The sequence below is a fragment of the Hydra vulgaris genome, chromosome 12 (assembly GCF_038396675.1).
Source record: "Hydra vulgaris chromosome 12, alternate assembly HydraT2T_AEP".
Taxonomy (NCBI): Eukaryota; Metazoa; Cnidaria; class Hydrozoa; order Anthoathecata; family Hydridae; genus Hydra; species Hydra vulgaris.
This window is the reverse complement of record NC_088931.1, coordinates 85,887,032-85,900,821: the sequence shown is the minus strand read 5'-3', so window position 1 is coordinate 85,900,821 and position 13,790 is coordinate 85,887,032. Positions and strand designations below refer to the sequence as shown.

Genomic DNA, 13,790 nt, shown 5'->3' with positions numbered 1-13,790 from the left:
ACACCAGACTTAAAAATAGACAAGACTTGTACAATTTTTAATTTTTATTAAACTGTACCAGATTAAAGAGAAAGATTAAAGATGTGATGTAAAGAGGTTTCCATAATATGAAAAACTGATTTCGCAACATTTATGCTAATATTCTTAAAATTTGCACTTGTGTTGTTTTTAAGATTATCTAGAGCAGATCGCAACTCATTAATATGTTATTTAATTATTTACTTAATAAACTTTATATTGTTATATATATTCATTTACTATCAATTTTTTTCTTTTACAAATTTACTTATTTATTTTTTGATAAAACAACATTAGATAAAGCCACGGTAAAGTTCAGTGTTAGCAAAATAGTTACCATGTTGTAGTCTGCAAATCGCTGTGTACACTTTACATACGAGCGTAAAATTCCGAAACTGAACTGTTTGGGAAAGCATACACACGGCAACTTAAACAAACGTTGTTTGTTTTAGTAGCTATGTTTTATTGTATCTAATTAAGTGTGTCGTTATTAAATCAATTTCTGGAATTATTAAATATATATGGTTTATGAAGTATTTTAAAACTAGAATTTTATGTATTGTTTCTAATACATCAGATATTTTCCAAATATATTTGTAATCAAATGTTTTTATTTGTTCTTTATTATAAGTTCTTATTTCACAATTAGTATATTTTCGTATAAAATTTATCATTTTTAATGTAAACTTAAACTATTGTTTACACGTTCATATATATATATATAAATATAAATATATATATATATATATATATATATATATATATATATATATATATATATATATATATATATATATATATATATATACATACATATATATATATATATATATATATATATATATATATATATATATATATATATATATATATGTATACATACATACATATATATATATATATATATATATATATATATATATATATATATATATATATATATATATATATATATGTATACATACATACATATATATATATATATATATATATATATATATATATATATATATATATATATATATATATATATACACACACATTTATAAATATATGTATATATATATTTGTACATAAATACGTACATAGATACTTAATTTGATTTATTTGAGTATTGTAATAAATAGTTATAATAAAACATTAAAAGCATTTATTTTATAAGGTACATAAACTTAGTTAAAAAATAATGAGTTATGTTATTCCAGTTTGTTTTTTTTTACTGTATTTACAATTCTCTAGTCTAGGAGGTTGCTGTAGTTAACAAGATAACTCATTTAACTTTTTTTTTTAAGAAGGTGCTCTACCACTACACCAATACTGCATAATTAGAAAAATATCTGTTCCAATTTAGTAGCCTCTAAAAGATTTTATTTAGTTTATTTATTTTTTGATTTAGATTTTGATGTTATAATTAGTTTTTTGTTTGCACCTTCAGTTGCACTCTTTACCGTTCTTTATTCTTGCAGAATTGTAGTTTTACATAAAAATTAAATTGTGTGATTCCATTGATATCCAATTGCTTTGTCACTACTCACCTGTGATTCCATGTTTACTGATATCCGATTGTTTTTTTCACTATTTACCCATGATTCCATGTTCACTAATACAATCATTACTTTTTAACTTTCCTGATTCTGTCTTTTTGTGAATTAAATTGTCAGAAAAAAAAGTAAAAGACCAATCTGAATGAACTTTATTTATTGTTCTATTCTTAGCCATTGAAATACTTAAAAATTTCTTATAAAATGATAAGTATAGATTTAAAATGATATGCAGCTATGCCCAAAAGTTTAATCAAGATGGTAATTTCAATCAAACTTCTCAGAATTTTTTTAACAAAAAAAAATCAGGAAATTGAATTTAATTAATCTTTTTTATTTTTAAAAGAGCAATCATTTAGCTATACAATTAATATTAATAAGATAAGATAGTTAAATAATAATTCAAAAAAATTAAATAATTATTATATAATCATAAAATGAGTTGCATAAAAGTTTAATCAAGTTAAGGTTTAAAAGATAAAAAATTGAAAAAAAAATACAAATTTAATATTTAAAGTGTCCTCCTTTGACTTGATAGCAAAGAAAAACTCGTCTCTGAATTGATTTGACCAATTTCATGCACATCTCGTGTGGCAGTTTTAACTAATACTCAATTAGAAGTTGCTTCAAATGCTCAGTTGACTAAATTTGATGGTTTACCAATAATTGATCAATAATCGATCCAAGACCTAATATTTTCTATTGGGTTGATATCTGGTGATCTAGGGCACTAAGGCAACAAATTTATCTTTTTTGTTGTAAAACCAGTGTGTTACTGGAGTCCCATCTTGCTGGAAGATATATTGCTTGCTTCTGCTGTATAATTGCCTTGTCAATGGATTCAAATGTGTTTCAAGTGTGTTTTTGTAGGTATATTGATTGTCAATGTTTTGTAGGTATATTGCCTTGTCAATGGAATCAAATGTGTTTCAAGTGTGTTTTTGTAGGTATATTGTTTGATACAGCCATTATACAGCTCATATATACCGAGGCCTTTGTGGGAAAAACATCCTGATATGCCTACCGACCCTCCACCACCTTGTTGTCTTGCTTGTAAATAACACTCGCAATATTCCTAAATTGCAAATCTTTTAACGTTTATTCTTCCGTTGCAGTTCACGACCTGACTTATCACTCTAAATCTCTTGACTTATCACTCCAAATCTCTTTTGCCCAATCTTCAAGCAACTGATACAAACGCACCATTTTTATCTTTTGCATCAATGCATGATTGACAGGATAGGCTTTCTTATTGCAAGGTAAGACCCAATAATTTTTTTTGCTAAAACTCTTCTAACAAGTTCTCGTCTTTGATTTGACCAGTCTAATAATTTGCCATTTGATGCTCTCTAAAACTGCTTATCTACCCATTTGCAAGCCAATTGAAATTCAAAATATTGCAGTTATTATTAAGGGTTATTATTAAAGTAACATCAACTTTTAATCAGTATTATTAAAAAACATCAACTTTTAATCTGTATCTGTTAAATTTAATGTAAAAATATTTGATTAAACTTTTGTGCATAGCTGTATATATGAAATGATTATATATTTCTATCAAAACACGTATTGATTTTATGTATGATTTTTGGATTATTATATTTTCGTTATTTTTCAGTTAATTTTTATTCATTTAATTTTTCAATTTTAGTGAAAAATGTCTGCCCAATCAGCTGGTATATATTTTGATGAGATGTCAAAAATAGCAGTGCTTGAGCCTGACATAAGTCACCAAACTCAAGAGTTGAAAAATGAGTGTAAAGATTTTGTGGAAAAAATTTCAGATTTTCAAAAAATTGTGGGAAATTTTATTGAATTAGTTGACTCTTTAGCTCATGAAGTAGAAAAGGAGAAAATGAATGCGATTGGTTCTCGTAACTTGCTCAAATCTGTTTCAAAACAGCGTGAGGCTCAGCAGCAACAACTAAGATCTTTAATTGCAGAGAAGCAGACTCAACTAGAGAGATTTAAGATTCAATATGACACATTAACTAAACAGGAGGCTGAGCAGAATGACTTTGTTGATCATTTTATGACACAAAAGTGATTTTTAATGTGATGTAGAGAAACATGTTGTTTTTAGTTTAATGTGTTTTTAATAATATATTTATTTATCATAATGCAGTAATAATATGAAGGAAAATGTATGTAATAGTTTTTTTTTATTTAAATGTTTTGAAAAAAAAGGAATTATGTATTGAATTTATAAATTGCACACGTATTAAGTTTTTATCTTTCTTGTTTTATCATTGTTGTGTTTCTGCTTTTGCATTTTATTTCTAAAGCAAATAGTTTTGTAGAATTCTTTTTTTATTTATTAATTTTTGAAAGTAATGCTTATGGCTCTTTTATATCTGATTCTTTTTCAAAGTCATTATGAAGGCAAACACTTTAACCACAAGAACTGCATGAAAACTATAAAAACTTATCCAATAGTATTATCAAACTAATTCAATATTGTAATACGCTTTTAACAAATGATATTCATATTAGAACTCATGAGAATTCATATCAAGATATAAAGAATTTTTTCTGAAAAAACTGTTTGGGTGTAAATCAATATTTTTAAACTTTAAATGTAAAAAATACATTACAACAATGCTGTACTAAACACACAAGAATACAATATATAAATATACATACATACATACATACTATATAAATACACAAGAATACAAAATATATATATTATTTATATGTATAAATATATACATATATGAATATGTTAATATGTTAGTGTGTGTGTAAATATGTGTATATATATATATATATATATATATATATATATATATATATATATATATATATATATATATATATATATATATATATTCAGAAAAAGAAGAAAAAACTAAGAATAATTAAAGAAAAGAATGCTGCCCTATGCCAAACCCTCAGTCGATGTAGCGGTACTTCCTTGAGGTTGTAGGCTATAAATTAGTTAATGTGCTAAACCACAGCTCCTGTTTTTAGACACCAGTGTCTGTCTTATGCTGTATTTATTTATGTATGTGTGTGTGTGTGTGTATATATATATATATATATATATATATAAAAATATATATATAAATATATATATATATATAAATATATATATATATATATATATATATATATATATATATATATATATATATATATATATATATATATATATATATATTAGGGTGGAGCGATTTTCATAGCAAAAAAAAAAGAGTTTAAAAACCAATATTACTGAGACACAAATCAATGTCTATTAATTATAAGATAAAAGTAAAAAAATATTTTTTGATTTTGATGAGATCTTGAGGGTCCTCTTTGGAATGTAAATTCTTGACAGGTCCGAATATTTTTGAATTTTTTTTTTCTAAACCATATCAACCTTGGACTCAAAAAAAGCAGAAAAAAATGCTTATTTCATAAATAATAATTTTATTAAAAAAATTTTTAGTGAAAAAAATACTTGCAAAAATATACCTTAAAACCCCCGTTTTATTGAGGACAGGGGTTTTTAATGAAAAAAACAACTCTACTTTTTTAATTTTAATTTTTTAATAAAAACAAATGTTATTTTCAAAATCAGCATATTATTTTGCTTCCTTTAAGTATCAAGTTGATATAGTTTCAAAAAAAAAAATTTAAACAATATTAGGACCCATCAAAAATTTAGAATCCAAAGAAGAACCTCAAGAACTCATCTAAACTAAAAAAAAAAAGAGTAAGATTCTTTTTTCACCAAAAGATATTGATTTGCTGCTCAGGCAAATCAAATTACAAAAATTTTCAAAATCACTCCACCCTAATATATATATATATATATATATATATATATATATATATATATATATATATATATATATATTATATATATATATATATATATATGTTGGTATTATATATATATATATATATATATATATATATATATATATATATATATACATATATATGTATATATATATATATATATATATATATATCAGGGGCTATTCTCAATAATGTCTACCATATTTGGGCACCGCTTAATTAAAAATTGAGGACCTTTTTCTTTTTTTACGTTTTTTTTTTTTTTTTTGCGAAAAAATGCTAAATTTTCGCTAAATTTCTCCTGGACAAAGAAGGTGTGTACCGCTGCACAAATTTTTTTCTTAGAATAGCCCCTAGAATATATATATATATATATATATATATATATATATATATATATATATATATATATATATATATATATATATATATATATATATGTATAACCTTTTCACAGGGAAGGATATAAAATGAAAAGTTTGCTACAAGAAGTTCTACCTATTAATGACAAAATTGATCTTCCTTTTCCTTCTGATCTTTCCACCCAACCTGAGAGTGTTCAATATGGATATCGCTTATATTACGAGCTTATAAATCAACAAAAGATAGCTGTAATGTATTTGATGGAAAATCAAGACCTTTATTGTTCAAGTGATGTCCTTCATAAAACCTTTTCTCAAAGTATGTTTGTAAAGTTTAATTTTAAATACAATATTTGGTTCATAATTTTTTTTTCAAAGTACATTTATATATATTTTTAAATAGATTGACTAGACTTCACATGAGTCCCATTCAGTCGCATGCTACTCCTGACCACCCATGTCATGTATTGATAGCGGTCAATTCAACCAGCTAACACATAAAGTTAATGAGCAACTTTTTTTATTGGCTGGTTAATGTAAATTATTTTTCCAGTGTTTTAATTTTTATTTTATAACACCTACTGAACTTTGTAAATTAAAAAATACTTTAAAACTATTACTTTCAGCATTACTTTTTTAACAAAAGTTTCAATCAACAAAGTTTGAAATAAGTAATGCTTTAAATAACGGTTTGAAATAAATGTTAGTCTAAAATTTGATTGTTTCATTTCATTATTTTTTTTTTTAATATCAATTTATGCTTACTTTTATTTATTAATATTGCTTTTAATTTTTTAGTTTGTTTTATTTAGGTGTCACTTCATTGTTTAGTTTTTAACTATGAGTGACATAACTTGATTTTGTGAAAATTATAAAATTTGTTAATTTTTCAGTTTTTAGTTTAATAAATCATTAAAAAAAACTCAGACATTTTTTAACCAGTCAACCTTGACTGGTAAGAATTCGAAGTCAAAACAGCAGTGTTGATCATTTCTGGTGGCCATTGATCATCCATTATTTTGTGTGCTTTGTATATATATATATATATGTGTATGTGTGTGTATATATATATATGTATATATATATATATATATATATATATATATATATATATATATATATATATATATATATATATATATATATATATATATATATATATAAAATATATAGAACCCTTAGATGTTGTCCGAAAGTTTTTTCGATATTTTGTTGACAAAAGTAAAAATTAAAATGCAAGACCGGAATTTTTTTTTTTTAATAATGATAGACTGCCTGCCCCAACCAAACCCTCAGTCGATGTAGCAGCACTCCCTTGCAGGTCAGGCTATTTGTCAGTCGATGTAGCAGCACTCCCTTGCGAGTCAGGCTATTTGTCAGTCGATGTAGCAGCACTCCCTTGCGAGTCAGGCTATTTGTCAGTCGATGTAGCAGCACTCCCTTGCGAGTCAGGCTATAAGATAGTCGATGTAGCAACACTCCGCGCATGATTTACAGTAAAAAAAATTAAAATAAAAACATTTTATTAAAAAAAATAAAAATAAAAACATTTTATTAAAAAAAATAAAAATAAAAACATTGTTTATATTGTTAAAAACATTCAAAATGTTATAAAAACATTCAGAATGTTTTTAAAAACATTCCGGTCAATTAAATTTGCGTTTTTGTGGTTTTTTTAAAAAACGATTAATTTGTAATTAAATTAATGGTTTTTACTTTCGTCCAACACGGAAATGTTGGACGAAAGTCAAAAGTAATTAAAAGTGACGTATGTGTTGGCGTAAGAATCACTTTTTTCCTTCCGCTCTTCCTAAAGCCAACAAACTATAGAACTATATATATATGTATATATATATATATATATTTTTTTTTTTTTATACACATACACATATATATATATATATATATAAAGCACACAAATGTATAATTGCTCTGTTCTTTTAAGAACATTGAGCACTCTATTGTGTAGAATACTTTTTAAAGTTGTTTAAATATATATATATATATATATATATATATTTTTTTTTTTTTTTTATACACATACACATATATATATATGAAGCACACAAATGTATAATTGCTCTGTTCTTTTAAGAACATTGAGCACTCTATTGTGTAGAATACTTTTTAAAGTTGTTTAAATATATATATATATATATATATATATATATATATATATATATATATATATATATATATATATATATATATATATATATATATATATTACTGGAATTATTATTATGGATTTTTTGAATTTTCACCAAATTCCATGAATTATGGCATCCAAAAAGGTGTTCAGTGGTTGATTATACATTTTGTTATAATTATATACATATGTAAAGTAAAGGGTCTATTTTATTTTTAAATGAAATCCATTTTGATCTGTTTTTTTCATTTTAAAGTCATAATAGTGCACTGTTGCTAAAATATACCCGTAAATTCTGAAATATATTAATTGAGTTCGCGTCACTTTCTTTTTACTCTCTGTGGTGTATGGTGTACCTGGTATGTACTTGGACTCTACAAATATTAGGTTTCAGATTTGAACAAATAAAAAAGAAACTTGTAAGCAAAATATTTGACATTTTTGACTAATTTTGAAGTGGTGGAGAAAAGTAAGGACCTAAGTCCTAGAAAAAATGTCCTTCGACAAATCTGTGTTTTGTTAGAGAATTGTAGCCTAAAACAAAAAGAGATAGCTAAGAAATTAAAGATTTCAACACAAACAGTTAGTGCTGTGAAAAGAAAGCTGGATGAAGGTAGAAAAGTTGAAGCTAGAAAAGTTGGAAAATGTGGGCATAAAAGAATAACTACCCCTAGACTTAAGAGAAAAATCAAAGTAATGGCCCTCAGTGATAGAAGAAGTTCTTGCAAAAAGATGTCTATGGAATTAGCAAGTAACAGAATGAAGGCATACAGACCAAGAAAAAAGCCAAGACTCACGGACAAAATGAAGCATGCCAGGCACGATTAGGCTGTTGAGCATGAAAGTTGGGCGGAAGAAGATTGCTCCAAGGTAATCATTAATTTAGCTTTCTATTAGACCTATTATAAGATTTTATTCAGTTTATATTTTTCTGTTATATGATTTTATTCAGTCTCATCATGTTTTCTGACTAATATCAGTAGGTGTTAATCATGACTATAAATGTATTTTTTTAACTATGATTTCTGAGATACTTATCAGGCATTTTTTATTTCAGGTTGTATTCTCAAATGAGTCAACAATTGCTGTGTTGGATGATAGGGTACAGACAGTCAGAAGATGGCCTGGAGAGAAGTTCAAGGCTGAATGTCTTAAGAAAACATTGAAGTTCCCTACAAAGATCATGGTATGGGGAGCGATATCTATCTATGGAACAAGCTGTCTACATATTGTGGGGGGAATAAAATAAAAAGGGCAAATCTATAATTCCACCTCTCTTGTATGGTTCAGACTTTGTCACCTCACCTAAAGACAAAGCCGAACTGTTTGCTAAAAACTTTTCATCAATATCATCTCTTGATTCCACTAATTGCGTTCTACCTGATATTGCCAACAAACAGGTTGATTCATTGCTTGACATTCATATCACTTCAGCATCTGTATCTAAAGTGATTTCCTGTCTAGACTCTTCTACAGCTTGTGGCCCAGACAACATACCTGTTATTGTCTTGCAGAAGTGTTCTCCAGAGCTGTCGTCTATACTCTCAAAACTATTCAACAAATGCTTATCAGAGTCTTGTTTTCCAGCCTGCTGGAAAGCCGCATCTGTTATCCCTATCTTCAAAAATTCTGGGGAGCGATCTGATTCGTCTAACTACCGTCCCATAAGTCTTCTTCCTATCATAAGCAAGGTTTTTGAATCTTTAATTAACAAACACTTAATTTCTCATCTTGAATCTAATAACTTACTTTCTGACCATCAATATGGATTTCGATCTTCTCGTTCTACAGCTGATTTGCTAACAGTAATAACTGACAGGTTTTATCGTGCATTAGATGAAGGTGGAGAGGTTAAGGCCATCGCTCTTGACATTTCAAAAGCTTTTGATAAAGTTTGGCATGCTGGTCTTCTCCATAAGCTTTCTTCTTATGGTGTATCCGGTAACATCTTTAAGATCATTGAATCCTTCCTTTCCAATCGTAGCATAAAAGTTGTCCTCGATGGACAACACTCTTCTTCTTATTCTGTAACTTCAGGGGTTCCTCAAGGTTCTATCCTTGGCCCTATACTCTTTTTAATTTACATTAACGATCTTCCAGATATTCTCACATCTAAGGTGGCATTGTTTGCTGATGATACTACCATTTATTCTTGTCGTGATAAGAAACCAACACCCTCTGATTGCCTGGAGGGGGCATTTGAGCTTGAAAAGGATCTCACTTCTGCTACAGCATGGGGCTCACAGTGGCTGGTGAACTTTAATTCAGATAAAACTCAATTTTTTTCAGCCAATCGTTATCGCAATAATTTAGATCTTCCTATATTTATGAACGGTGATGTACTCGATGAGTCACCTACTCTTCATCTTCTAGGATTAACTCTTACTTCCAATCTTTCTTGGAAACCATATATCAAATCGGTTGCAAAATTAGCATCTGCTAAGGTTGCATCTCTTTATCGAGCTCGCCACTTTCTTACTCTGGATTCTATTCTCTACCTCTATAAATCTCAAATCCGGCCTTGTATGGAATACTGTTGCCATATCTGGGGCGGATCTTCTAATGATGCCCTTTCTCTTTTAGACAAGGTGCAAAAACGCATTGTAAACATAGTTGGACCTGCTCTTGCAGCCAACCTTCAACCATTATCACATCGTCGTAATGTTGCTTCTCTTTCTCTTTTCTACAAATACTATAATGGGCACTGCTCGAAAGAGCTAACGTCTCTTGTGCCATCCACTAAAATTCATTCTCGTGTTACTCGTCATTCAATTAAGTGTCATCCTTTTTCTGTGACTGTTCCTAAGTGCTCCAAAAACGCTTATTCGTCTAGTTTTTTTCCTCGAACATCAGCTCTTTGGAATTCGCTTCCTTCATCTTGCTTTCCTGATTCATATAATTTGCAATCTTTTAAATCGTCCGTCAATCGTTATCTTGCTCTACAATCTTCATCTTTTCTCTTACAGTAACTTCCAACTTTAATTAGTGGCTGCTTGCAGCCTTGTTGGAAGCGAAGATGTTTAAAAAAAAAAAAAAAAAAAAAAAAAAGAATGATGAACCATAGAAAGTATATAGAAGTGTTAGAGAAATGTCTGGTCCCTCAAATCCATGATTGGTTTACTGATAAGGACTATATCTTTCAACAGGATAGTGCTCTATGCCATACAGGCAAATTGTAAAAGGCATGGCTTCTAGAGAATGAATTTTCTGTGCTCAAATGACCTGGGAATTCACCAGATTTGAACCCAATTGAGAATTTATGGGATATTTTGAAGGACAAAATACATAAAGTTCCTATTACTACAAAATCACAGCTCGTAGAGAGGTTAACCCATGTCTGGTTCCACAACAAGGCTATTACCAAATTATGCCGTGATTTAATCATGGGCATACCGAAGAGAGTGAAAGCATTGAAAGTTGCTAAAGGTGGTCAAACCAAATATTAAAAACTTTAATATACCTGGAATATATAATCTGACAATATTTTTCTGTTATGATTATTATTTAATAACTTAAAAATCCATAATAATAATTCCAGTGCTATATATATATATATATATATATATATATATATATATATATATATATATATATATATATATATATATATATATATATATATATATATATATATATATATATCATATATATATATATATATATATATATATATATATATATATATATATATATATATATATATATATATATATATATATATATATATATATAAACAACTCCTAACTTGTTGTCAAAAAGTTTTTCCGTGTTTTTTTGACAAAGAGTAATAAATTAAAATGCAAGACCAGAATTTTTTTTTTTGTTACTTGATAGACTGCCTGCCCCAACCAAACCCTCGGTTGATGTAGCAGCTCTCTCTCACGAGTCAGGCTTTAACATAGTCGATGTAGCAACACTCTGTTGTGAGTCAGGCTATTTGTCAGTCGATGTAGCAGCACTTTCTTGCAAGTCAGGCTATAAGATAGTCGATGTAGCAACATTCTGTGCATGATTTACAGTGAAAAAAATAAAAATAAAAACATTTTATAAAAACATTTAATTAAAAAAAACAAAAATAAAAATTAAAAACATTCAGAATGTTTTAAAAAACATTTTTTAATTACAAATTAATCTTTTTTAAAAAAACAATTAATTTGTAATTAAATTTATGGTTTTAACTTTCTGACAACATGCAAATGTTGGACGAAAGTCAAAAGTAATTAAAAGTGACGTATTTGTTGGCATAAGAATCATTTTTTTCCTTCTTTACTCCCAAATGCAACAATCTATATATATATATATATATATATATATATATATATATATATATATATATATATATATATATATATATATATATATATATATATATATATATATATATTTAATTGTTATAATGTATTTATGAGCATCTTCAAGGTGAAAAAGTTTGCTAATGAAGATTCTTTTTTAATGTTTTGACAAATTAAAAAAATAATTATTTTTAAATAAGCTTGATAATTTCAAATGATCATTATAAGAATTTCATTAAAAACCATATTTGAAAAACTTAACAAAAAACAAAGAACTTTAGTAGTTTTTAATAAGTTGTTTAAATTTTTATTTTATTTTCACTTGAAGTATATATTTTCAATTGAAAACTTTTTTAAAATAAAATATAAATTTAACCTTCGCAAACTTCTTATTACTTAAAAGCCGTAGAACTTTTTAATACTAAATATTTTTATAGTCATTATTTTAAGAAATAATTTTTAGTTGCATATTATACATATTAAGTTGAAAAAATAATTGTTATGTAAAATCACATTGATGAAAGCAAAATTAATAGATCCACTCATTTTAATAACCTAAATAAAATCTCTTTCAGTTGTACAAATTTAAATTTGATTTACAAAACACAAAAAAAAAATTTAAAAGTATCATACTCATTTAAGTTTTAATTACAAAGGCATTTCTTATAATTACTTTTTGTCTTGCTTGGAGGTTTTTAGTACTAATTTTTAATCTTTATTTTTTTTAAATTAGAAGAAAAAAAGTTTTAAAAAGTTTAAGTTTTATAAAAAAATAGTAAGAAATGTGAAACAAAATAATATTTATAAATTAACTATTCATTTTAATAAAAAAGCAATCTAAGTTTGTACTAAATAGCGTTAAGAAAATTTGATCAAATTTTTTAACTATTTTTCTAGAAAACTTTACACTATTTTAATAAGAAAATATCAGAAAAACAACCATTGCTGACAATTGTTTTTCTAATGTATCTATGATATGATACAAAACATTACATAACTAACAAAACTTTAACTAAAATGTAATCAATTGTCATAATCATTATATTTTCTCTATTATCTTTTTTAAAAAACTATCAATCAAATTTATGTTGATCAAATGTTGTTTGAAAAAAAAGTTATTTCCTTATTTTTAAAAACTTATACTTATTTAAACTTATACTAGAGTTAATTCCTAATAACTCGAACCTCCAAGGGACCAAAGAGTGACTTAACAAATGTTTTCCTAAAGCGAATTCCCATTAAGTTGAGCTATGGCTTATTTGAGATATTAGTTCATATTAAAGCAATTTTTATTTTTGTTCATTTAAATTCTAGTGGTCTTTTATTTAAAAATTCATAAAAACTATAAAATAATTGTTTTTTATCTATATATTATGATTTTTTTTTTTTTCATTTATGACTTTTTTTTAAAAAAAAATTAACAATTGTGCCCCCTCCCCCTTTCTCCAATTTAAAACCCGTGTCGTCAGCCCTTTTTTTATAGCATTATTTTAAGTCTGATAACAACCTATCATATTCAGATCTAATCATAACGAAAAAGTTAAGAAAAATTATAGGCTATTGTTATCGATGTTTTATATGGAATGACTTCTTAAAAAAATTTTATTAAGTTATTTTGATTTCTTTATTATGGGGTGGG

The 13,790-nt window shown here is 26.2% G+C and overlaps 2 protein-coding genes across 2 annotated transcripts in view; both read left to right on the top strand.

Moving 5' to 3' along the window:
- Window positions 1-3,176: 3,176 nt before the first annotated feature.
- Window positions 3,177-3,791, top strand: LOC124815965 (intraflagellar transport protein 20 homolog). The gene has a single exon (XM_065814811.1). It carries the CDS (start codon window positions 3,217-3,219, stop codon window positions 3,604-3,606), a length of 390 nt encoding a protein of 129 aa, XP_065670883.1. The 5' UTR covers window positions 3,177-3,216; the 3' UTR covers window positions 3,607-3,791.
- Window positions 3,792-5,808: 2,017 nt separating this feature from the next.
- LOC100200365 (uncharacterized bromodomain-containing protein 10) overlaps window positions 5,809-13,790 on the top strand; it is a 49,432-nt gene continuing 41,450 nt past the window's right edge. Inside the window, exon 1 of the transcript XR_010642792.1 lies at window positions 5,809-6,029. The gene's annotated coding sequence lies outside the window, so the exon portion shown is untranslated. The remainder of the gene's footprint in view (window positions 6,030-13,790) is intronic.